The 27,267-nt window shown below is 41.0% G+C and overlaps 1 protein-coding gene across 15 annotated transcripts in view; it reads right to left on the bottom strand.

The window, feature by feature from the left end:
* Nucleotides 1-27,267, bottom strand: part of MAP2 (microtubule associated protein 2) — a 344,963-nt gene that overhangs the window by 53,745 nt on the left and 263,951 nt on the right. For 14 of the 15 annotated variants that reach the window (XM_073551582.1, XM_073551580.1, XM_073551589.1 and 11 more), the window contains one exon: nucleotides 7,343-7,420. In XM_073551582.1, coding sequence (XP_073407683.1) covers nucleotides 7,343-7,420 — 78 coding nt within the window. Of the gene's footprint in view, nucleotides 1-30; nucleotides 265-7,342; nucleotides 7,421-27,267 lie in introns of all 15 variants that reach the window. The other variant, XM_073551594.1, reaches the window with a different exon arrangement.

Here is a 27,267-nt window from a genome sequence, read left to right as displayed (position 1 = left end):
AGCTACATGCAGATAATACAAAGAACACACCTTCCCCTGGTAAGGAAGGCAACAAAACAGCAAAGACGTCACTCTCATGTTTTGCAATATTATTGTCATCGCTTATTTGGCAAACAACATGTTCTTCATGGGGTTGTGTCTCATCAGAGCCTGAATCTGATTGGACCTCACTTAGACCCACGATGGAGGACTCAGTAGGTTTGCTTTCTCCCCCCTGTGCTTTCTCCTCTTCTTTCTCAGGCAGAGGACCCTTAACTGTCTCTTCTTAAGGGATGGAAAAACAAGGTGACACATAGAGAACAGACAAGAAATCGACAGGAAAAATATGCAGGTGACACCATACTTCATTAGTGAGATTCCAAAATGTGTGCATACATTCTATAGGGACTAGTGATGAGCGAGTATACTTGTTGCTTGGGTTTTCCTCAGCATGCTCGGGTGTCCTCCGAGTAGTTTGCCGTCCTCGGAGATTTTGTTTTCGTCATCTCAGCAGGATGATTTGCGACTGCTAGACAGCTTGAATACATGTGAGGATTGCCTGTTTGTTAGTGAATTCCCACATGTATTCAGCCTGTCTGCAAGTCGCAAATCATGCAGATAAGCTGACAAAATCTAAATCTCCGAGCACGCCAAAATACTCGGAGGACACCCGAGCATGCTGAGGAAAACCCAAACAACGAGTATACTCGTTCATCACTAATAGGAACTCATTGTATTTAGCAACACTTGCCACTAAGGAGTCTATCAAGTATGGACATTATGACATACAAGTAAAGTAATATTGCTACAACTGGATCAGTGAAACATTTATTCGAGCCAGAATAATATCATGTCTAGTTTAATGTCCTAAATGGAAAAATATTTAACACTATGATCTGTTTTTAAAGTGTAAGAATGCCATTCAGCACTGAGAAGACTCCAGAGTTTATAGATGCCTTTCAAAACTTAGTTCATCTTGCATGCCCCTGACTACTACCCTTTGAAATAGACTAATGTTTGGTGTGCAGACTGAAATTCTACAGGTTTCACTACTAAAAGCTAAATTCAGCTAAAAAAATAGCATATTCCTACAAGTCTTTTACATGTTTATCTAAATTTTGTAGATCAAACCTGTCCAAGATTTGTACGCAAGACGTTATCTTGCTGTTCTACACTAAACGTAACATCTTTTTTAAATGAGCATTGGTTCTGCAGTAATCAACAGCCTTCTAAGGGCCCCGTTACATGCTTCAATGTCCCAGCGATCCCACCAACGATCCGACGTGAATGGGATCGCTGGGACATAGTTAGCTGATCACTGGTGAGCTGTCACATAGACAGACTCACCAGCAATCAGGACCAGCGAGCAAGCTGGTATCTAGGGTAAACAGCGGGTAACTAAGAGCCGCGCAGCTCTTAGTTACCCGCTGTTTACCCTGGATACCAGCTCCTAACGTCGCTGATCGTTGGTCTCTCGCTGTCACACGCAGCGATGTGTGCTGCCCGGCAGGAGGCCAACGATAGAATTATGGCCTAGACCATATGGCAACGATTAACGATCAGCCAACTGATTGTTGATCGTTGCTACATGTCACACGCAACAATGTCGTTTCGACATCGCTGCAACGTCACCAAACTGGTGACACTGCAACGATATCGTTCATAATATCGTTGTGTGTAACGGGGCGTTATGTCCATACATCGTCCATTCATATCTACCTGCTCACATGCTTATTCAGAACGACAGCGTTGGAGCCACTTATTAATTGATTTCACCACTTGGGGTTTCGAGGTCCTATCATAACTCATGTTGTCTTACAAACTCTGATTTCTACTCTTCTCATTACTTCAAAAGGATTTGGGTTTGGTTCAATTAAAACGTACTGTGTTCTCAGCTTTGCTTTCACAGGTTACTTGAGCACTTCGAAGGTTTTTTTTTGGACGTTTCAAAAATAACCTAACAATAGGAAATGGAATAAAACACAAAAGCAAACAATGCTGTTAAATCCCAATGCTACCACTTTGATGCTCCCAGCTGGTCTTTGTCATCTTTGCTGCAGTAATGTCATCTTTGCTGCAGTAATGACATGCTGGTCATCAATGAATCTGATAAGGCCAATTATTTCTTACATGTGTGCATAGGGGATTGGCTGCAGCGGTCAAATGGATGGATCTTCATTGCTGGACAAATAGACAAAGACCAGTATGGAACACAAATGTTTTTGGTGCTGAAACTGTAGGGGATTTATCAGTTTAATAGTGGTTATGTGTCTTTTTTTATCATATTTCTGGAATCCTAGAAAACCTGTTAGAATTATTAAAAATAATTATAAAAAATAAATACATTTGGCTACATATAGACTGTATTTGTTAAATTCAGGCCTGTGATACACCTACTGTACGTTACTATTTTAAATGAATTGTTCATTAGAAGGATGAATCATTTTCTTCTTCTACAAGGTGGATTTTTACATGCAAATGTACCTGATCTTCATTGTTTTGTCTAATAAATAAAGATGTATGACCTGCAGTAGGTACAGCAATAAAGAGTGAAAAAGCAAGTATGACTGGGCAGACATGTAACTAAGAAGCACTACTATTAATTATTTGCTGACATGACTTAGCTTGTCTAGGCATCAATTAAAGATTGTGACGGCACTCTTTTATTTAACAAATTTAAAGGCAAAATTGATCAAAACAAATTGTGAAAATTGCTTTGAAAAGTCACAACATTTTTGTGCAACTTAGAGTTGTGCAAAAATTTTGCCACTCTTGGAGTTTTCATGCCGGTTTCTACCAGCTCTGCCAATATGGGCAGAACTGGGGCAAGATGGGAGCGCGACAGGGGTGTGACACCACAGCCTGTCCAATTCATGATGAGGCTGTGGTGTTCCTTATGCCAGAAATCTTACTCCGTTCTCAGACTGGAATGAGATTTATGGTGAGGTTCATGGAGGTGTATGTCATTACTCAGACTCTCCTGATTCATTATGATGGATGAGCCTCTTAATGATTCAAGAGCGCCTGATTCCAACACACTTATTCAAGACCAGAAGGAAAATTGACAGTTTTGATAAATCGGGGCCAAAGTGTTTGTAAATCTAATAAGAATAAAAGCTGATGTTAGCATAGCAAGAATAATAATAATTTTCCTCCAATAAGGATTAGTTTACGTGTTGTTCTGTTTTCCGCAGGAATTCACTTACATAGTAATCAACTCAGTGTCCCCTAAAAAATATAATGGCGGATCATAAAACATTCAACCTCATGTCGGCTAGGGATGCTCATTTAATGCAAGCAGGAAGCTTCTAGACTATCTATAATGCTAATTGTAAGATGAAAATTCCAGACAAAATCGTGTGATCATGGGAGACTTGTGGCAACTATTTAAAGTTATTTTTCTTGAAATAGTAAAATAGTATACAGATATCTAATGACTGTATTGGTAACTTAGAGGAGTTGTCTGTTTAAAAAAAATGCATTTAATATATCATATTAGGGCATTTTGAGTTAATAGAGAATTAATTCCATTTAGGATCCTTTAACTAGGATGGGCTTCAAAGCCATCCCTCTCTGTGTATGACCCGGCATGTGTACATAGGAATTGTAAAGCCCATTGAGTTTAAAAGGAAATGTGTAATAAATCAACTAAACATTTGCTGTTGTGCCCCACCACAGACCAACTGATCACTGGTGGGCACCAGTAGCAGGACACCCTGTGATCATCTTAACATTATAGATCCCATCTAAGAAGAGACTACACAATAGGCAACACCTTTATGTTATATCTTCTTGCTCAGAAAACATGTTCTTTCCACTTATATATTGCTTTATTAGAGTTCTGCTTTAAACGCTCTAGGCCCAATTCATTAAGCCTGCTATGGTATTTGGTATGCCAGTCTTCATATATAGGAGTAATTGAGTAAGAGGAGAGCACCTCTTAATAAACTTGGAGGATCTTTAAGCTGTGAGCTGCTCTGATCCACTAGGGCTTATGTAACACTTCAAGCTGTTTTACACCATAATTTTGGCGAAAACTGATGAATCAGCTGCTATTGCTTGGATAAACCTTCCTTTATTATTGTCTACTCTCAGTCTGGAAAGATATACAAAAAACTGAGTGTAAATCTAATAATATAAAATCCAAATTGTATTCAAGTAATCAGTATGTTATACAGAATTTTATAATTATACATACAAACAGAAAAGAGGATTCAAATACAGGGAAGGAACAAACAAGCATATATGTAAACCGGGCCCTAGAAAAACATCAAGAGGTGGGAAGGTGGTTTAAGATAACACTAATATCATATATATAAACTACAAGAATGAATTGACTAATTAGCTCCTCGAGGAAGCCAATGTGAAACACGCGTTGGGGCTGCATGTTCCGGAACCCTTAGTGAGGGAATATGGGTAAGAGTGGTTATTTATTATAATATCTATTGCTGATGTATGGGTAGATATCAGGGATCTGCTGGGAGACCCTGAATATGATACGGCTAATTAGTCAATTCATTCTTGTGGTTTACATTGAGGCATTTGCACTTTAGTCCGTGTATTACTATATATATGATATTAGTGTTATCTTAAACCACCTTCCCACCTCTTGATGTTTTTCTAAGGCCCGGTTTACATATTTGCTTGTTTGTTCCTTCCCTGTATTTGAACCCTCTTTTCTGTTTGTATGTTTATTTATATGAATTCTGTATCACATACTGATTACTTGAATAAAATTTGGATTTTATATTATTGAATTTACACTCAGTTTTTTTGTATATCATGTCTGAGTGAGTGTACCATTTGGGAAATTCCCCTGGTCCTTACGTTATTTGATCCAATTAAGGATCATCTGCCATATATTTACAATGTACTCTGTTCTAATTTGTATATATATTAGTCTGGAATGTAAAAATGAACATTATTTGACCAAAGAACATAATATATTTATGTTTATGACAGAGACAGCCAATATTGTGTTACGATTTCCTTGCTTCTGTTAAAGTCCCTGATAACTCTTTTCAAAAGTGAAAAATTGTCATTTCAGGAAACGTATTACTAGGGAGCAGAAAAGATCTTCATAAACTGTGAGGCTGACACTATTTTTCAGAAATCCTTGTCAGATTTCATTCATTTTGGACTCTGCAGACAATTAAGTAGAACAAACTACATATTTTAACCACTAACCAAAAAATATTTCCACTGGTCCACTGGAAATTCTGGTGGACAATTGTTGAGACTAAATTGTTCAGTTGTTCTCTCTTTTTGAGTTCAAAGGGTTGTCCAATGTTGGGACGTACACAAAATTGGGGAGGTCCCACAGCAAAGGTCCAATTGAGGTTCACCATCATCTAACCACTTAGATGCCATTGTAACTGTTGACTTTGGCTTCTAAGGGTTTAAACTGCTGCAAGCGGAGCTAGCTCCAATCTCAGCATTTGCCAGCTAGTGTTTGCGGTGTCAAACAGCCAATACCTGCTTGGTATGGTGCACACAAAGAGCTGGAGCCCACACCATACAAATCCTCCTGACTTCTGCCACACATATATGGTGGATATCATGAGAAGCGGAAGGACACCAGACAGGGGGTAGGGTTGTTTTGCACCAGGACCTTCTAGTTCACAGTTATAGCAGTCACATGGTCTGGCAACATTGTTGGTATGCTGCTGGTCCCATGTCATATATTTGACCATATCCACAGGATATGCTTTAAATTCCTGGTTGATTAGAGAATAACTATTGGGACTTGCATCTATGTCAAGAATAGAACTTGGTCGTACGGCACCAGTAATGTAAACCAACATTGATAAGAATTATAGAAACCCTTTACAGAATGGAAAATGCCAAACCCATATATTTTTAAGGAGGGTTTCATAAAGGGAAAAAACATTCTGGTTTCTCATTTCAAATGTCCAGATTGCATTTGACTTCTGTAATCTGTTAATTTGCCTGAAAGATGGTTGTAATAACTCTTCTGCCAAACTGTTCAAATATGTTAATGTGTTTGGAATTTTTTGAATGAATGGATATGGTTGATATTTATAAGATAATTTATATTAGCAACGGTACAGAGCCGCATCCTAAATATATTATATATCATTCCTCATAGGTGTCACTCTGTTTGGAAAAAATAGAATCAATCGCTGATGTATACACCAAGAATTGTGGAAACCACAGTAAAAATTGCGACCATAGATCCATTATAATAAAAAAATTACTTCTCTTTATTGAATTATAAATAGGACAGGACAAAAAATGGGGAACTGTGCAAGGAACAAACAAAAAGTGCAATAGTATAAGTGCTCATACAAGCAGAACCCGCCCCAATCAGCCTGAACCATCATATACCAAGATAGATGCATAAATTTCCTGTGTTAATGTTCCATATGAGGAGCATTATATATCTTGCATAAAGAGGGAAACACTGCCCATCAACTATCACACAGGATAATTCTGTGCACTATCACAAAAAAAGGTAACTAGAGGGGTTAACAAATAAACAATACTACCCTCGGGCCATATAAACCATGTCTTACATCTATGGAAAGACGGAGGATGGTGCAGCAAACATTGCCCGAATTGCACCGGCAGGCAATTACCCGCCCTAAGAAAATAAGGACCCAAACCGTTACCTTAATGAGGCTCAAGGATGACCGGGCGGTCCGCCCGGTCATCCTTGAGCCTCATTAAGGTAACGGTTTGGGTCCTTATTTTCTTAGGGCGGGTAATTGCCTGCCGGTGCAATTCGGGCAATGTTTGCTGCACCATCCTCCGTCTTTCCATAGATGTAAGACATGGTTTATATGGCCCGAGGGTAGTATTGTTTATTTGTTAACCCCTCTAGTTACCTTTTTTTGTGATAGTGCACAGAATTATCCTGTGTGATAGTTGATGGGCAGTGTTTCCCTCTTTATGCAAGATATATAATGCTCCTCATATGGAACATTAACACAGGAAATTTATGCATCTATCTTGGTATATGATGGTTCAGGCTGATTGGGGCGGGTTCTGCTTGTATGAGCACTTATACTATTGCACTTTTTGTTTGTTCCTTGCACAGTTCCCCATTTTTTGTCCTGTCCTATTTATAATTCAATAAAGAGAAGTAATTTTTTTTTTTTATTATAATGGATCTATGGTCGCAATTTTTACTGTGGTTTCCACAATTCTTGGTTGATATTTATAAGGTAGACAAGATTAAAAAAAAAAAAAAAAATATCATCATGAGAAGAGAGTCCGGTTCTCCTAAATTTTGCCCACTAGTTCTTCTGAGCATTTTTTCCCTTTTATACTCTGTACTGTTACTCATATACTTTTCTAAATTCCAATTTCATAGGTCGCTAATGTGACAACATGGCCTTACCTTCCTCCACTGTTCCCATCTGTTCTGAAGCTGGTGATGGAGGAGGAGAAGGAGGAAGATTAGTTGTATCTTCTACAGCTAGAGTAGAAAGTAAAGGGATAATGGTCAGTAGAATAAAAAATCCACGGAATATAAAACCTATAGGAGAGATCTATAATCAATATGTACAGTTAAGAACAAACGTCATGAAGGTTTGATTGCTCCCTAAAGACAAATTTCTCCTAAAATCATGAAATCAACATCATTGCTTATTGATCCTCATTTTATCTTCTTCCTCTTTCAAGTTACTGAGAAATCTATTTCACTTTAGTTTCTATTTTAACAAAAAAAGTCTTCATTTTACTGGGAATCGGGATGACGACTGATAAGGCTGTGGACCCAGGATATCAAAAAGTCTAATGATTTTTTATTTAGAAGAACTACTCTCCATGTTCCACCAATATTTGGCTGTGGAGACAATGTCTCTTCTGTTTTCTGACTTCATGTAACACAGAAAACAGTTGAGCCAGCATGATGAACAATGCGGCATTATTGTCACTGTCAATTACTGGAGATTTGTAAATGAAGATGCATATTCTGGGTTCCCTTACACAGCTCTGTATAACAGAACATTTTGAGTATAAATTATCCAGCAGACGTGTTATCCATCTGTTTGTCTGTAAGTATGCAGCTAAGCAAGCCTCAACTTTGAAATATACAAGAACGTGCTACAGATCTGTCAACAGCAATAGGTGGTTGGAATAGCAAAATAGCTTAATAATTATGCAAAAATAAATGAACTAAAGAGGAATTTGTACATTGGTGGTTTGTTAGACACAATCCATTAAACAATGTAGGTTGCTAGTCCAAATGATTTCCCTTTGAACAGTTTTCTATACTTACACCATATATTGATTTTGTCACATAGTAACAAGTACCGCAATAACATAATTATTACCTGTTCATAGCAAAAGATGCAGCTCTTGCATTGCCAAGAACCATTTAAGAGACACTCATCTATAACCTGACTGTTAAACTGACTGTTAGTCATAACATGGTGATCTGACTAAGGACCACAAGGACAGGACTATATGAGCAAATTTCAGGTGGATGCTCACTGAATAAAGACTTATGGGCAAATCAACTGCCGAATCTTGTTTCTTTCTATCTAGGCTTATAACGATGTTCTTTTCCATGCACTGGTATTTTATCTTGCCACTTTATTATTACTAAACATAAAAAGGAAAAAAATATAAAGATACTGAATTAATCAAGCAAATTACAAAATAATTTCCTAATTATATTTTTTTTGCAAATGAACAGACTACCATCAGCAGTAGTGTAGCGTGGAGATGGGGCAACAGGGGAGATTCTTCTTGGCCACAAAATTGCTAGCATACTCTATGGGAGAAGAAGACTCGGTCACTCGAATTAGGTGAGCATGACCTTTATGTTTTTGTGGTATATGGTACAATGGAAGGAATTTTTAATTTTGCAGTGGTCCCTCTTAGAATCATTACTTTTTAATAGGCACTAATACTTTTTAACTGTGGCACTCAGACAGAATTGTTTCAAGGGGGCACTCAGGGAACATTTCTAATGGGATAGGGGGTGCAATACCAGCCATGCCCTGGGCAATGGCAATCCAGACTATGCCACTGACCACAGGCTAGGAAATACACAACATACTTTTAAAAAGGCAGTTATATCCAGAGTTGGATATTAAGAGCATCTGCACTCCTATGACATCTGAGAACTATGCCATCCATGTACTAAATGTTTGTCCATGGCAGTACAGATAAAAAATTCTATGTTCCATGAGCCAGACCTTTGCAGATCACCTGATCACTAGTTGAAATTAATGTAGGTATATATAGTGTTGCTTGAAAATGTGGGAAACCCTTTAGAACGTTCCATGTTTCTGTATTTATTAGACCTAAAGCTACATCAGATTTTCACACAAGTCCTAAAAGTAGATACAGAGAAGCAAATCAAACAAATGAGTCAAAAATAGTAGACTTCACAAACGGTATGTGAACTTTTAGGATTAGTGAACAATGTGAAGGTGAAAACAGAGTCTGATGTTTTCAATCAATGGGACCACAATCAGATCTGAGTGTGCCATTGATTGTATTTAAAGATCAGGGATTTATCTGATCTTCACAATACGTTTGTGGAAGTGTATCAGAACACAAGAAAAGGAAATTTCTGAGAACCTCAGAAGAAGAGTTGTTGATTCTCATCAAGCTGGAAACAGGTACAAAACCAGATATATAAAATCCAAAATTCAGGCAAGTTGTAAGCAAACGGAGGAACTTCAAGAGCATTATTGCTTTTTTTGGATAAATGAGAAGCGTTATGTGTTGAGAAAAAAAAAGCATTTCAGCATAAAAATCTCATTCCATCTGTGGAACATGATGGTCACTGTAAATGGTTATGGGTTCCTAAAAAATTATATACCTTAACTATGCTGCCTATCGATCTTCCTAATTCCTTCTTTCTGAAGCTCAAACAACTTATTTCTCAATATATTTGTAAATATTAAAAATCATTATTACCAATATAGATTTCTCGCCGAACCAAAACCACATGGATACATTTGTCTTCCAGACATCTATATTTACTACAAAGCAATCCACTTGAGAAGATGGTTGAAACTCGCTAACTCTTCAAAACAAAACAACAAATCAGACATATAATTCCTACTACTAGGTAAAAACACTGATATACCTGGACCAACTCACTCCTATCATCTGACATATGCTGTGATAGCATAATACTTCTACTACCTATCTATCAAAAGAGTTTTAGAAAAAGTTTTGACTCTCTCAAATTCTCGTTCAACATTAGCTTCTATTTCTACCATCCCATATCTTATATTTAAAGTTTTCTAACATATAAGTTATGGTCCTATTTACCGAATAAGAACATTTCCCAACTCTTATCCAATAAAATCCCTATGGTAGATTCCTGGCCAATAGAGGCTACAAGTCGCCCATGTAATTTCCAACAACTAAGACACGTCTCCCATATTCTTACTCTCTTTAAAACAAAATTCCCGACAACTAGAGAATGGTCCTGGTTTTACCTACTTTTAAGACTTCCCTTTTCTATCCCCAGAGGGATCTCAAAAATATACATTTACGTAATCTTCCCAATGAGTCCTTATAAGCCGAATATTCTGATTTCTTGGGAAAAAGAAAAAGAGTTTTAGGGGTTATCTTGCCTAAATAAATAAGTCTGCAGTCACTTTGTGTGACTGCAGACTTATTAATCCCCCCAGAGCATACACTGTGAGCTGCGTGATTTCAATGGTTTCTGAGCCAGGACCGGAGGGTATTTATGCATTATGCAAACTCCTGGACAGAGCCCGTACACTTGTATAGAGCAACGCCACATCCGACTAGTGACGCGGCTGTCCAGTGGCCATGGCCGACTAGAGAGCGCGGCCTCACTCCATACAAGTGTATGGAGACCGAGGTTGCACTGGCTGGCTCAGAAACCGGAGAAGTTTATGGTGCAAGACCGCGCCCACTGGCCGGGCTCTGGCCGGCAGTATGTGTAACGCATACGTACCCGACGGTCCCAGCTTAGAAACCGGAGAAACCTAGTAGTGCACAGTGCTTTCCTATCTAATTCACATGGCTTTCTCAAGATGTATACTTTTACAAGAAAATTCCTATAAAATATTATCCCTTTTGGTATAGAACTACTGAATTCCTGCACCACCTAGGTTTAACAGAATCAAATTTATGCTGAAGATGTGGTATCCACAAAGGAATGCTTTCTCATAAATTCTGATTCTGTTCTAAAATAAAAACATTTTGGGCAGAAAATACCTCCATACACTGCTTGCAGAGCTCTGTAGCTGGGAATGTCATAAACATCCACAGTTCCTCATAATATGGTAACCTTGGGCTAATAAAGCCTTAGACCTGCTACCAAAAAACATGCATCCCAAATAGCACCCACCCTAAATACCCTTCCCACTCACAGTCTCTATTCCTCTATTCCCTTCCACCAGGGAATTGCCCTCTATAACATACGGTAATCTTCTCATATTTTTGTACCATCTCAGTCAACCATGATATGAACATTCCTCTCATTACAAATATTTGTTACTTGTTTACTGTATTTAGGCACTATTAGTCATGTTGGTCTTTTAGACCTTGTTTATACTACCATTTTATGACATTTTTACATAACATGTTACTATTATGTAAGTTGCTTAATAAATAAAGAATTCTTTAAAAAATGGTTCTTAGTTTGGGTCCGTTTGCTGCATGTGGGTCAGGATGGCTTGCCATGTTTGATGGAACAATGAATTCTTAGTTTTATCAACAACTTCTAAAGGCAAATATCAGGACATTTGTCCATGTGCTGAATCTCAAGAGAATGTGGGCCATGCAGCGAGACAGCAACCCAAAATCACATAAGTCATTCTACAAAAGAAAGGTTAAAGAAGAATATAGTTAAAATTTTTAGAATGTTCAGGTCAAACTCCTGACCTATAGGAATGTTGTAGAGGGACCTGAAAATCCACCAACATATCAGAGTTGAAGTCATTTTACCAGGAGAAATAGGATAAAATTCCTCCAAGCCAATATGTAGGACTAAGCAACAATTACTGGAAATTTTTAGATGCAGTTACTAAAAGCAAAGGTTCACATACTTTGGCAACTTGTAGACATGAAATATTGCATAACTTTATTCAATCAAAAATGATTAAGTTTAATATTTTTGACTCATTTGTTGGATTTGGATCTGATCTACATTTGGCTCTTGTTTCAAAACCTGAAGTAGCTTTAGATCAAATTGCTGTAGACCAGTTTTTCACAGACTCCAGTCCTCACGGCCTCTCAAATGGTCATGTTTTCAGGATTTCCTTAGCATTTCACAGGTAATGGAAATATTATCAAGACATCAGAAAATGTCACAGGTTCTCTCAATTGTGCAATACTAAGGAAATCTTGAAAACATGATCGTTTGGGGGCAGAGAGGACTGCAGTTTGGGAAACACTTCTGTGGACAAATTAAAAATTCTGAAGGGTTCACAAACTTTCAAGCACCACTGTAATAACACATCATTAATAAAATCCTTTGTCATTGTAATGGCAGACTAAATCTATTAAGAACAACATCACCTTAAGTTCAGCATAACGTAAGTAATAAAAAAAAGTTGAGGATGGCTTATGATGCCGCGTATAATGCAGCAACATTTTCATCCAGTCTTCATTGTCCATATCTATAAATATTACTGTTTCCCTTATTCTGCCCCACAGGTGATCACATAACAAGCTAATATTATTCACTCAATGGCCTTTCAAAATACACAGCCTTACTATTATCATTTTTCAGCTTTTCCTCCTATAGAGAAAAATACTTAAAAAGCCATTTTCTCTGTGTGTGCCACTCCATGATCACTTGCATTCAATGCCAGCTAATTTGGCCACTGAGTGGCAGTAAAGCTGCCCTTTGAAGGATTTCTCATAAAATCTGCTTAAACAAATTCCCAAAAGGAAAACTGTTACTGAACACATCAATGAATCAGAACTGCAATTCTACTGAGAAAAATAATAATGAAGACAAAATATTAAAGTAGTAAAAGAAACAAGACACAACAGGCTCATGGATACCAGTTGTGACAGCCAAGCCTAGCCGGCCTGGATATATTAATGATTACGCTAACCTCTTCTGAACCTATTTATTGAATGTATACAAACAAAATGATCACTTGGAGTTTAAGGTTAAAAATACTGTATATATATTTTATTAATTACAAAAATGTCATGATTAATAGAAAATTGGTATGTACAAAATGAGAAAAGACAGACAACAAACGCAGAAAAATTGAGAGCATATAGATAAATGTCAATTCATATCCACTGGGCATAAGTGGAGTCTCCAACAGTGGTGACACAATGGTCAAAATAAGCATCCACAGTTTACATCATATCATTATACTAGCAAGTAAAAGGGGAAACCGTCCATTAATAAAGTCAGCTAAGTTTGCTACCAGAAAAAGTAGAGTCTACTAATTTTGCAACAAAATAAATTATAACGATAGAACCTCATATATGGATAACACAGGAAAGAGACATGCAACCTGGACTCTCGTCATTGGTCTGGAGCACCGGAAGCTCTATCGGTATTTGGGAAAAAGCTCCATAAATTACCATTGCTTAGGGATGAAAGTTGCTTGTTCAGACCCAGCAACTATCCTGGACTCCTTGTATTTTACCTGTATTGAGTTTCTGCCTCCTGGCCCTCCCTGGCATCTGTAAAGTAGAACTTTCCTTTACCGTTAAGCCTGGCCATACACATTAGACTAATGGCGGATGTACAGCTGATGTGTATTCAGCCCATGTTGGGGAAAAAAATTGGGCATGCGGAATTTAAATTTTCGATCCTTTTGTTCTCAAGGGTGGTCAAGTTTCTGACATATGTCTTGCAGCAGCTTATTCCCATGTCCCCATTCTGAGCGCATGCACTTTGCGTGACTGTGTATGTGGGAGGAGGAATAGTGTATGGCCAACCTTAGATGACTATCTGATGCCAGAATGCCTTTGAAGCAAAAAATAGGCGGTATATTGAAGAAGTTGGAATCATATATGTTTTGGCCAGCACGGTGGCTCAGTGGTTAGCATTGTAGCCTTGAAAAACTCAGGGTCTTGGATACAGATCCCACCAAAAACAACATCTGCAAGGAGTTTGTATGTTCTCGCCTGGCTCGCGTGGAATTCCTTAAGTGTTTTGGTTTCCTCACATATCCCAAAGACATACTGATAGTTCATTTAGATTGTACAATGAGTACAGCGATGATAACATCTATAAAGTTTTGCGTAAAAGAACAAAAAAGTAAAAAACAAATATAGAATGATATCTCGAAAAGTAAAGTTAAGGCTTTCAATTTTATATAGTATAATTTATACCGGTAGGGGTGAATTTTAATCAAACATATTTTAGCAGAAAGGGAATTAATTTAAAAAAAACTTGCCTCAGTTATGTAATCCTAATCCCATAGAGATTAATTAGGAAGAGAATAAATAACTCCAGCTCCAGAAGGCCAGGTAGCCTTCATTTTGGCTAACATGAACAGATTGGTGTTTCAGACAGAGATGCCCAATCTTGAGAGACGCCTCCAAATTTGACAAGTGATATTTAGCCACATGGAATATTAAAATGAAAAAAAAACTATAAAACATATGATCAATGTGATGTGTCATTTAATGTAAGCTGCCAGTGATACGCTTTTGATTCTAATACCAAATTCTAGTAATCCTGTCTTTTTTCCTGGTGCCACTACCGCAAAATAGTTTCAGTAGTTGCCAACAGTTGAGAAGCCACAAGCAGGATGGCTGTGAGCCATATGGGGCTTCTGAGCGTCTGGCTGGAGAACACGGCTTTACGACATGCTCAATGGGCAATGAATAGCTGTCACAGAACCCTAAGAACTTTACATATGTTATGGATAATGGAAGAAATATGAAATGTGCTTATTTTCTGGAAAACAGGCTTTGGCAAATATGCAACTAGGATTATGAGATCTGAGAAAGAGGGGAACACAATTAGAATGGATCCCAATTTTGCTGTAATCAGCGCTATTACACAGTTGTCATTTCTTGTTTAGAGAAGTCCAACACCAGCCCTGGGGGGGTGGAGAACAAAATGACTTCATTTTACATGACGGAGCCAGAGAACGCTCAGCATGTAACATTGGAATGAGTTCCTTGTGTGTCCAGGGCACAAGCATCGTCAGCCATGTGTCATGCCTTCAGTAATAACCTGGCCAGTATCCTATGGGGTTGGCGGCTATAAATGGGTCTTAATAGTAAATTTAACATAGTTGATACATTGAAATAATAAATATGCTTCTATTATACTGTATGCCACAAATAAGGCAATCATTATTATGGAATCCCCATTTTAGTACCCTAAGGACAAAGGTACAAATACATGAAGATAAAGGAAAGGTCGGTCCGATTTTTCTACTTCATTTATAAATATATTTCCATACTGTAGTAATAAGTGTTCATTCAGGAGAACAGGATTTTTTGTCAAGTTTTTGATCTGGTTTTTTTTTATTTTTTTTAAATTAAATTCTATTTTATTTTTCTTTATTCACACACTGCAATTATCATCTACCCGATGGACATATTTTATGGGGTATTGTGTCTGCTTGTGGTGAGTACCAGCTGGAACAGGGAGTATTTATAGGTCAGGCAATGCTTCTTGGGAATAATATATGCAAATAAGCTCAACATCTGGAAGCACACAGCTGTCCCCTGCATGGTTAGTACCTAGTAGCACCCCCTTTTGAAAATATCACCGCTTGTAAACACTTTTTGCAGTCGGACAAAAGTCTTTCAATTCTTATGAGGGATTTTCATCTGTTCTTTCTTAGAAAATTCTTCCAGTTCTGTGAGATTCCTGGATTGTCTTGCATGCGCTGCTATTTTGAGGTCTAGCCACAGATTTTCAATGAAGTTCAGATCAGGGGACTGTGAGAACCAATGTGAAACCTTCAGCTTGAACTCTTTGAGATAGTCTATGGTGGATTTTGACGTGTGTAGGATCATTATCCACTTGTAGAAGTCATCCTTCTTTCAATGTCAGCTTTTTTACAGATGATGTTATAGTTGTATCAAGAGTTTGTTGAAATCTCATTGAATCCATTCTTCCTTCTACCCGTGAAATATTCCCTGTACCATTGGCTGCAACACAACTCCTAACATGATTGATCCACTCCCATGCCTAATGGTTGGTGAGATGTTCTTTTCCTGAAATGTTGTGCACCTTTTTTCTCCACATGTACCTTTACTCATTGTGGCCAAAGAGTTCTATTTTAATCTCATCAGTCCACATGACTTGTTTTCAAAATGCATCAGGCTTGTTTAGATGTTCTTTTGCATACTTCTGATGCTTAATTTTATGGTGAGGATGCAGGAGAAGGTTTCTTCTGATGTCTCTTCCATGTAGGCCATATTTATGAAGGTGTCTCTGAACAGTAGAACAATGTACCACAACTCTACAGTCTACTAAATCTTTCTGAAGGTCTTTTGCAGTCAAGCGGGGGTTCCGATTTGCCTCTCTAGCAATCCTACAAGCAGCTCTCACTGATATTTTGCTTGGTCTTCCAGAATTTCTCTTGACCTCCACTGTTCCTCGTAACTGCCATTTCTTAATTACACTTCAAACTGAGGAAAAGGTAACTGGAAAACGCTTCGCTATCTTCTCATATACCTTCTGTTGCTTTGTGGGCCTCCATTTTTATTTTCAGAGTGCTAGGCAGCTGCATAGAAGAACCCATGACTGCAGTTTTTTTTGCCACAAGGTTAGAGGAGGCTGGCTTTTCATAAAGCTGGGAAATTTGCATCAACTGGCCTTTCCTAAAGATGATAGTGGGTCAAGCCATAACCCTAACAGGCTAATAAATGCTGTCTTGGAAAAAGATGTGAATGAGTTGGAAGAAATCTGTCTATTTAAAGACACCTTTTGGATAAACAGCTGTCCGCAGATGGGTGTATTTTCCTGTTTTAATTAATTCTCATTTGATTAAATAACCTTGGTCATGATGCAAGGATCGTTAAAGAATTAGATATTGATTTATAAGGTATCTATAGCCAATCGGAGGCACTGTGGAGCAACACTTCATTCTCTTAGAAAATAGCTAATCTGCAATCTAGGATTCAAAGAACACCAAAGAAAAAGAGTCACCGAGTCATTCATAAGACCCTCCTAAGACCCTGCATGTGGCAAGAGGCCGGCCATGCATATAGAGTTATAATTGGTAACTATTCAGTAAGTAACCATCGGATTCATAAGAACGATCTGAGCAACAACACAGCAAGCTAAACTGTCATAGTCACTGCATATTAGAAAACTAAATCAATGCCCTTGTGCAGAGCAGCAAGTGGTCAGCTGTAAACAGCTGATCCTGTCATATACAAAAAGTCTCAATTTAACAACACTGGAATTATTCCAACATGACAAATCACATTTTTTGCAGACAGACATCTATCATTGCCCATCGCAATTCGCGGTTTGCATAACATTTTTAACTAATAGTTAGCTGAATTGCTCCAAATCTAACATTTTGGCAGCCTTTATCCAATGTCTATGGCCAACTTAGTACAGTATGTTAGATTTAGCCCAAGTGTTACATTATTCAATTTATTACCATAGAAGTGAATCTGAAAAAACTAGTCATGCACTGGACAGCAGGAAAGAGGGAGCACAGAAGGCATGAGGATTGTGGTGGGGATGTATCTGTACATCATACTTTTTTTGGATAATAACTATAGTGGGCACTGCTTTTATTTTAGGTGGTTTAGATTGTTATTTGCCTCGCCTTTGTAAACCCAGCAGCTGTTAGGCTATGTAGCATTTTATTCCGGACACTAAAAACCATACTCCTTCCCAGAAATCGCGCGTTTTTTTCCGCGCGATTTCACCGCGATTATGATCGCGATTTTGCCGCGATTTTCGCGTGCGATATTCAAGCACTTTCCAAGCGATTTGAAGCATCGCTTGGAAAGTGATTGACAGGTTGATCACACTCGTCAAACATAGTGTTTGACAAGTGTGAGCAGCTTTTTACTATTGAGGCCGCCTATGCGGCATCAATAGTAAAAGATAGAATGTTAAAATGCTAAAAAAAAATAAAAAATCGGGGTATATTTACTTTCCGGCGTCCCGCGCTGCCATCCCGGGCCTCAGTGTTCCCAGTAATGCCTTGTGCAACCTGTGATAACGTTGGTCTCGCGTTGCTATAGCGATCTCGCGAGACCGCTAGTCACGCGAGACTACATCATCACAGGACCGTGCCGCAAGGCATTACTGGGAACGCTTAGGCCGGGAATGCAGCGCGGGACGCCGGAAGGTAAATATACCCCGATTTTTTATTTTTTATTCTTTTTTTTACAGGGCTATGGTACCCAGGGGGCCTGGAGGACAGTCTCCTCTCCTCCACACCGTGGGTACCAACCGCACATGAGATGCTTAACTACCCGCATGGTGGGCATAGCCACATGCAGGAAGTAAGCGATTCTCATGCATTCCTATGGGTGCGGAATCGCGGCAATTCTTTGCGATTCCGCACAAAAGAATGACCATGCTGCGATTCTTTTCCGCGATGCGATTCCGCCGTGGAAAAAAGCGCAGCATTAGCACAGCATGTGCGGAATGCCATAGGAATGCATGGGGGGGCGTTCTGTACACGATTTTTAAACGTTTTCGCGCCGAAAATCGCGGCAAAAAAGCTTAAAAATCGCTACGTGGGCACACAGCCTTAAAATGGTTGTCTACTGATAGCAGATTATTAGAGAAGAGCGACTTTGCCTTTTTTCGGGTCGAGTCGGGTTTCATGAAACCTGACTTTCTCAAGTCGGGTCGAACGAAATCGGCCGATTATTGTGAAAAGTCGAAGGCCGACTGAAACACGAAACCCAATTCAAGTCGATGGGGAACCAAGGTCGGCAGGGAGTGGAGGACAGGAAACACACCTACAGTGCCCATTTTAATGCCAAAAACATAAATTCTTATTACTTAAGCTTGTCAACCTTAATTTACTTTATAATAATAGTTAGGCATTGAAAACTGGGGGTTATTTGGCTAAAGTTGGGGGGGGGTAGGGCTGGCTCCAGACTTTCGTGGGCCCAGGGCCAAAGAGTGTCAATGGGCTCCTTTAACACATGCCACAATTCATGATCCTCTGATACGGCAGAGAAATAGCGGTATAGTACAATGAAAAATACTTCACTTCTTACATCTCATGACTGATATCCATTTTAAATTCTCCATTAGCTCCAAAAACAGACAATATATTACTCCATACAGTATTATGGCCACCGCATAGTGCGCTATACAGAGTAATGACGCCCATATATTTCTCCATACCGAATCATTGGTCCCATATAATGTTTGAAACAGTATATGATGAGCTCCACATAATGCTACAGTATATGTTGGTCCCCATGGATGAAGCTCCACTGTGTTATGGGCCCAAATAATGCTCCATATATAATGGGCCCCATTTTTAATGCTCCATTGCATAATGGGCCCTGTAAATGCTGCTCCAGTGTTGGAATGCTTCAGTGTATGGTGGGCCTCATATATCATTCTCCAGAGTGTAGTACTCCCCAAAAATAGCTGTCCCAACATTGAAAACAACTAAATAAGTCTCCTCGCTAGGAAATCCCTGTACTAGTCTGGACTCCTCGTCGTCCCCATCTTCCATCTCACTGCACTTGGACTGTTTAGGCAGAGGGCGTACAGACGTGATGTCATCGCGCTCTCTGACCAGAATGTCACTGTCAGGAAACGCGGACGACGTCACGGCGGTGGAGCAGGGAGAGGTAAGTATTTCAACTTTGCAAGTGCTGTGATCCTGAGCAAGCAGGGGGGGCCCACTCGTTGGCAATGGCACTGGCACAGGGCCCCTCATAGTACGCCGGTATGTCTGACAGCGGGTGTGCACCCCCCACCGTCAGAGACACTTGATTCTACTTTGAGGGACCTTGTGCCAGTGCCATTGCCAAAGAGTGTGCCACCCACCTTTCCAGGGCAACGGCACTCGCACGGGTGCGTGCGCCAGGTGGTGACCCTAGCCCTGTGGGGGGAGGCAGCCCAGTTAGGGAGGTGGAAAAATTGGCATATGTTGATGTTGGACATTCAGCAGCTGCAAATTGAGTAATTGGAGAAGTCCGCGGAAGAGGAGGACAAAAGCAAGCCATTTTTCTGGAAACCTACGTGTCAGCAGGGGAGGGTGGGAAACCCATGCATGGTTCATTTTCATGAAGGTTAGATCATCAACATTTTGGGTCGACAGACGGGTCCTTTTTTCTGTCAGGATTGATCCAGCAGCACTGAAGACTCGTTCAGATAACACACTAGCAGCAGGGCAAGCGAGCTCCTGTAAGGCATATTGTGCCAATTCAGGCCAGGTGTCAAGTTTACTGGCCCAATAGTCAAAGGGGAATAACCAGTGAGGGAGAACATCGATATGGGAGAAGTAGCTTGTTACCATAGTTGACAACTGCTGTCTCCCATCACTTTCGATTGATGCAGTATTACCAGTCATGTGAGCGGTACTTGAAAAATCAGTCCACAACATGGTCAAGAAACCCCTGTGTCCAACGCCACTTCAGCTGTGTGCACCACAAACACCTCTTCCATGTTGCCCCCTACGGCTCGTTGGAAAAACATCACCGCCGCTGTGTGCTGGGAATGCCTCAAACAAGCGGTTTACCGGAGTTGTTTGTTTGTTAGCCAATATTAGCTCTAGGTTCTCCTGTGGCATGATGTTTTGGAATTTGCCTTTATAGCGTGGATACAGGATGCTGGCCAACCAGTAGTCGTCATCATTCATCATTTTGGCAATGCGGGGGTCCCTTTTTAGGATCTGCAAGGCATAATCAGACATGTGGGCCAATGTTCCAGGTGTCAATGATGCACTGCGAGTGCTGGGTGGAGGAGCACTTTCTGGCAAATCAACATCCCTCCAGTCACGCACAAACCCTGTACCTGACCTTGCCACGCCAACATTTTTTCTTGCCCCCTGAGAAGCATCCTCCTCCCCAAAATAATCATCCCCATCATCCTCCTCCTCTTCCTCCTCCACCTCGTCCACAAGACTTCCCTGAGCAGACAATGGCTGACTGCCATCAAGGCTTCCCTCCTCCTCGGCTGCAGACGCCTGCTCCTTAATGTGCGTCAAAGTTTGCATGAGCATAATGAAAATAACTTGGCACTCAACTTCTAGTATTCATGAGATTGGAGAAGAATTTTATTTAGGCAGTCTGCAAAAACGTTTCGGCCAACAACCTGGCCTTCGTCAGTCCGACTGCTTAAGATAATTAGGTAAGGCGGTAGTGTAGTAAAGGATGTGTCAATTCCTTTTGTGAGGACTGCGATGGTGAGCCATCCAGCTCACTATTAAGGTGAGGTTCTATGTAATAGTCTCATATAAAGAAATATCCAATTCACTGTTTAGGCAAAAAAAATCTTTACTTATAATGGAGTTGCCTGTATGATATGCCCATGGAAAGCCAAAATCCTGTTATATGCAAGAGTGTAGAAAGTAGTACAGCTGGCTTGTTATAGCGATGAGCACTCTAGACAGGAAGATAAGGTGAGTATATGGAACTAAGTATTTGAATGGATACTGGCAGGGGAGGCTTTTACTTGCTGACTTCTTTTACATGGGTCTGTCAATACAGCAGGTCCTATTTAGGCGCTGGTGTGTAGGGATCCAGACGTGGTTTCCACCACTAGTCACGTTGCTATACTTCCACAAGTTTGCATGAGCAGACGCATAAGTGGGATGCTCACGCTTATGATGGTGTTGTCTGCGCTTACCAGACGTGTGCATTCCTCAAAACACTAAAGGACTTTACAGAGGTCTTTCAGCTTCGACCACTGCACACTAGACAACTCCATGTCTGACTGCAAACTGCCTGCCCATGTATCCTCCCACAAATGAATTACAGCCTGTCTCTGTTTGCACAGCCTCTGAACCATGTACAGGGTGGAGTTCCACCTTGTTGCAACGTCGATAATTAGGCGGTGCTTGGGAAGGTGGAGCAATCGCTGCAGCTTCTGCATACGACTGGAGTGTACGGGCGACCGGCGGATGTGCGAGCACAGTCTTCGCACCTTATGGCGCAGGGGTGTTAACTCAGGATAATTATTGAGGAAGCACTGCACCACCAGGTTCAAGGTGTGAGCCAGGCAAGGTATGTGTCTGAGTTTTGAAAGGGCTAAGGCTGCCACAAAATTCCGGCCGTTATCACTAACTACCTTGCCTGCCTCAAGATGTAGACTGCCCAGCCATGACTCAGTTTGTCGCTGCAAGTAGTCGGCCAGTACCTCTGCAGTGTGTCTGTTGTCGCCCAAACACATTATCTTCAACACAGCCTGCTGAGGCTTACCACTAGCTGTTCGATAGTTGGACACCTCGTGTGCAACACTGGCAGCTGCGGATGGAGTGCTCGTGCGACTGCGCTGTGTGGATGAGCTTTCGCTTCTGGAGGAGGAGGAGAGTCGAACGCCTACAGCCAACTGTTTCCTATACCGTGGGCTAGGCAGCACTGTCCCACCGCCGCTGTCCCCTGTGGACCCTGCATCCACCACATTAACCCAGTGCGCAGTGATGGACACGTAACGGCCCTGGCCATGCCTAATGGACCATGCATCTGTTGTGAGGTGCACCTTTCCACTCACTGATTGCTTGAGTGCATGGACAATGCGGTCTTTCACATGCACGTGGAGGGCTGGGATGGCTTCTCGCGAAAAGAAGTGCTGACTGAGTAGGTCATAGCGTGGTAATGCGTAGGCCATGAGCTCGCGGAAAGCTTTGCTTTCAACCAACCGGTAGGGCATCATCTCTAACGAGATTAGTTTGGCAATGTGGGCGTTCAAAGCCAGTGTACGCGGATGAGAGGATGAGTACTTTCTTGTCCTACTCAGAGTCTCTGGTAGGGTGAGCTGGACTTGAGAGCTGCATATGGTGGAACTAGCGGTGGACATGGCGGACTGAGAGAGGGTTGGTGATGGTGGTGTTGCTGATGGCCTAGATTCAGTCTTTCGTAGCAATAACATTGTGATTCCATGACTGCTTTGCCCTTGCGACGACACCTCGACATTTGCTGCTGGTGGTGTGTTAACCGGTGGGCTTACAGTGGGGGAAGCGATGTAGCGTTGCTGACTACCTTCATTCGGAGCAGGTGCACATGTGGTACGTGAGGTTTGGTAGTCCGTCCACGCTTGCAAGTGCATGGTGGATAAATGTCTAAGCATGCAACTGGTATTCAAGTTTCTCAGATTTTTCCCTCGGCTAAAAGTCTTTGCGCACTTCTTACATATAACTTTTGCCTGATCATTAGGATTTTGTTCAAAAAAGTGCCACACTGCACTCTTCCTACTATGGAAGACATTTTGAGACCTTGCACGCTGTGCTAATTTGACCGTCTGGCCAAGCTGTCCTGCAACTCTTTTGGTTTTTGTGACACGTTTTTGGACTGCTACGGTTCTGCCAGATAACAGCTGTTGCCTGCTCTGGCTCCTTCTCCTCCTTTTCTGAGATATTGGCAGCGGCACCCTCTTCCCCCAATGGATGCCAATCTGGGTCAACAACTGGGTCATCCATCACCTCCTCTTCAATTTCATGTGCACCTTCCTCTGTGTCACCGTGTAAGGTGGTATAGTATGCGGGAAGGGGCACCTGAGTTTCATCAGGGTCTGATTCTGCCTCAGTACACTGCAAGGACAATGTAGTGCTCTGTGTGAATGTACCAGCAGAAAAATCTAGCAGTGGCTGTGCATCAGTGCACTCCATGTCAGATTCATCTTGGACTGGGGAATTCGCGATTTAACTTGCTAACCCAGGCATGGTATGTGAAAAGAGCTCCATGGAGTAATCAGTAGTGTGGCCTGCCACATCCTTCACTTTTGGTAGGGGTAAAGGACACAAGGAAAGGTGTTGTTCCTGACCAGGAGCCTCCAATGACGACTCAGTACATTTATTTTTTGAAACTTCAGAAGAGAAGGTGAGAGAGCTGTGTCAGCAATGTAAGCCAAATCTTGTTCCTGAAGCTCCGGCTTTAAAAGTGGTTTACCTACTCCCAGAAAAGAGAGCATTCAAGGCCTTGTGGAGTCAGACGATGACGCAGGCTCAACACCTCCTGCCTTAGGTGCTATTGTGCTTTTGCCACCACCACCACCATCGGGACCAGCTGGCAATCCCCGCCCACTTCCATGATGTCTTCCACCATACTTGCTCATATTTGTGAAAATGTACCCAAAATACCACCAGCTATATGGTACTGTAAAGAAGGTACAAGGTGTATCTACTATTGGTGAGAATTTGAATCTCACTAGAGATTTGAGGACACAGAACTATTGTCTCTGGCCCAGTAGAGATTACACCTCAATGTAACAGGCTGAAATTGGATGGTGTATGACAAGGTGTAGGGTGTCTATAGAATTGGTGAGAATTTGAATCTCTCTAGAGATTTGCAGACGCAGAACTATTGTCTCTGGCCCAGTAGAGATTACACCTCAATGTAACAGGCTGAAATTGGATGGTGTATGACAAGGTGTAGGGTGTCTATAGGATTGGTGAAAATTTGGATCTCACTAGAGATTTGAGGACGCTGAAGTATTGTCTCTGGCCCAGTATAGATTACACCTCAATGTAACAGGCTGAAATTGGATGGTGAATGACAAGGTGGAGGGTGTCTATAGGATTGGTGAGATTTTGATTCTCACTATAGATTTGAGGACGCAGAACTATTGTCTCTGGCCCAGTAGAGATTACACCTCAAAGTAACAGGCTGAAATTGGATGGTGTATGACAAGATGGAGGGTGTCTATAGGATTGTTGAGAATTTGGATCTCACTAGAGATTTGAGGACGCTGAACTATTGTCTCTGGCCCAGTAGAGCTTACACCTCAATGTAACAGGCTTAAATTGGATGGTGAATGACAAGGTGGAGGGTGTCTATAGGATTGGTGAGATTTTGAATCTCACTATAGATTTGAGGACGCAGAACTATTGTCTCTGGCCCAGTAGAGATTACACCTCAATGTAACAGGCTGAAATTGGATGGTGAATGACAAGGTGGAGGGTGTCTATAGGATTGGTGAGATTTTGAATCTCACTATAGATTTGAGGACGCAGAACTATTGTCTCTGGCCCAGGAGAGATTACACCTCAATGTAACAGGCTGAAATTGAATGGTGTATGACAAGGTGGAGGGTGTCTATAGGATTGGTGAGAATTTGGATCTCACTAGAGATTTGAGGACGCTGAACTATTGTCTCTGGCCCAGTAGAGATTACACCTCAATGTAACAGGCTGAAATTGGATGGTGAATGACAAGGTGGAGGGTGTCTATATGATTGGTGAGATTTTGAATCTCACTATAGATTTGAGCACGCAGAACTATTGTCTCTGGCCCAGGAGAGATTACACCTCAATGTAACAGACTGAAATTGTATGGTGTATGACAAGGTGGAGGGTGTCTATAGGATTGGTGAGAATTTGGATCTCACTAGAGATTTGAGGACGCTGACAATGATGCTCTCAGTCCAAGTATGGACGCAGGCAGCCTAATAAGCAGGACTGCTGCACAGTGCACACACAAAAGGGTGGAAAAATGAACGCTTGGTAACTGTGCAGAATAGAGGAAGAAAAGTATTTTTGCTTTTAAAAAAGCAGTTTGCACAGCAGTGTGCAAACAGCAATGCAGCTATTAGGGAGCCTTATAAGGCAGCCTAATAACCAACAGAGCTGATGCACAAAAATAGAGCCTCCCCCGTCACTGCACACAAAGTGTTGGGTTGTAAGTGGAAATCGCTAACAGCAGAAGCAGTTTTTTTGGTCATTCTTCCCTGCCTAACGCTCTCCCTACAGAATCAGCAGCAGTTCTCCCTATGCTAAGATCGGCATAAGTAAGATGGCGGTCGGCGTTCACGACCTTTTATAGCCCCTGTGACGCCACACAAAGCCAGCCAATCACTTGCATGCCCTTCTCAAAGATGGTGGTGACCGATGCCTATGTCATCGCGTTGCCCACAGTGTGCGTCCTCCATCATTGGCTGAAAAAGGGCGCTGGAAGCATCTTTTGAAATGCAACTTTGGCGCTCTGGTCGCCGACCTCGTGGCCGACCTCACGCAATGGTCGGGTTTCGTTTCATGAAACCCGACTTCAGCGAAAGTCGGCGACTTTTGAATATGACCGACCCATTTCGCTCAGCTCTACAGATTATCATCTATCTAGGATAGATTATTGGCTGATACCGTGCTGATCAGTGGGTGATCCACTACTTGAGCCTGCACCAATCGGTAGGCCACTGCTCCATTCATTCTAAGTTGGGTTTCCCGAAAAAGCCTAACACAGCACTCGGCAGCCACGTAGTAAGTGAGCGGAGCATTGATCAAGCATGTGGACAGCTGCTCCATTATAACGGCTCATGCATACGACCCATTTTCTCATACATGCGCTATCCATGGTTTTTACAAATAGCACTTGTACCTATGATAATCTAGGGGGCCATGAACATGTCCGATTTTTTCCTCAGACCATATGGTCCACGGAAACAATCAGAGATATGTCCGATTTTGATCCATGCTGAATCAAAATCAGCAATGCAAGTCTACGGGTCCATGCTGAAAATTGTACCAAACGTGGATAACATTCAAGTGCAGCCCGATTTTCATGGACTGACAGAATGGAAAAACCTTTTTTTTTCTCCACGTCAGAGAAAAACTGATGCCATTCTGTTCAAACTCTGATCAGAATAATTGGACCATTTTTCTCAAATGTTGAAAAATAGATTGTGTCAACCTACCCTAACAGGTATCAGAGTCTCTTGTTCTGCGGATCGGTGCTGGTCCCTGCTGTTGAAACTGCACCAGTCAACAAGTTATCACCTATCCTTTGGATAGGTGATAACTTTTTTCCACCGGACAACCACATTGAGCCAATATAACCAATAATGTTAAACCAATGTAATACTTAGAACAAAAGATACCAAGTATTTTCCCCTGAAAGAGAAAGCGTAAGTTAACTTTATCACACTTTATTACTACAGTCTCGTTAAAGTTGCTGTTTTATTTCCATATCTCTTTCCGGCTACTAAATATCAACTAAAAAAATTCCCAAAAAGAATTGATGGTATCATATGGTCATATGGTAGTTATTAATAATACGACTAGGTAGCCAATGAATTTGAGATAATGTCAGCAGTGGTTAAGGTACATGAAGATGGAAAACTGACACACCATATGTTATGGTTGCACACAATGATGCCAATGCAATGATATAATTAACATGAGTTCTAATTGTCTTACTTGTTTAATAAAACTAAGAAGTAAGTAGGGATGGTGTAAAGAATGGCACACGGTGCGGAAGAAATCGTGCACCATAGTCATTGCTGGACAA

Source organism: Dendrobates tinctorius, unplaced genomic scaffold, assembly GCF_039654945.1.
Source record: "Dendrobates tinctorius isolate UK_male_01 unplaced genomic scaffold, ASM3965494v1 ptg000177l, whole genome shotgun sequence".
Lineage (NCBI taxonomy): Eukaryota > Metazoa > Chordata > Amphibia > Anura > Dendrobatidae > Dendrobates > Dendrobates tinctorius.
Note: the sequence above shows the minus strand (reverse complement) of the source record. Positions and strands in the feature narration are given on the sequence as shown.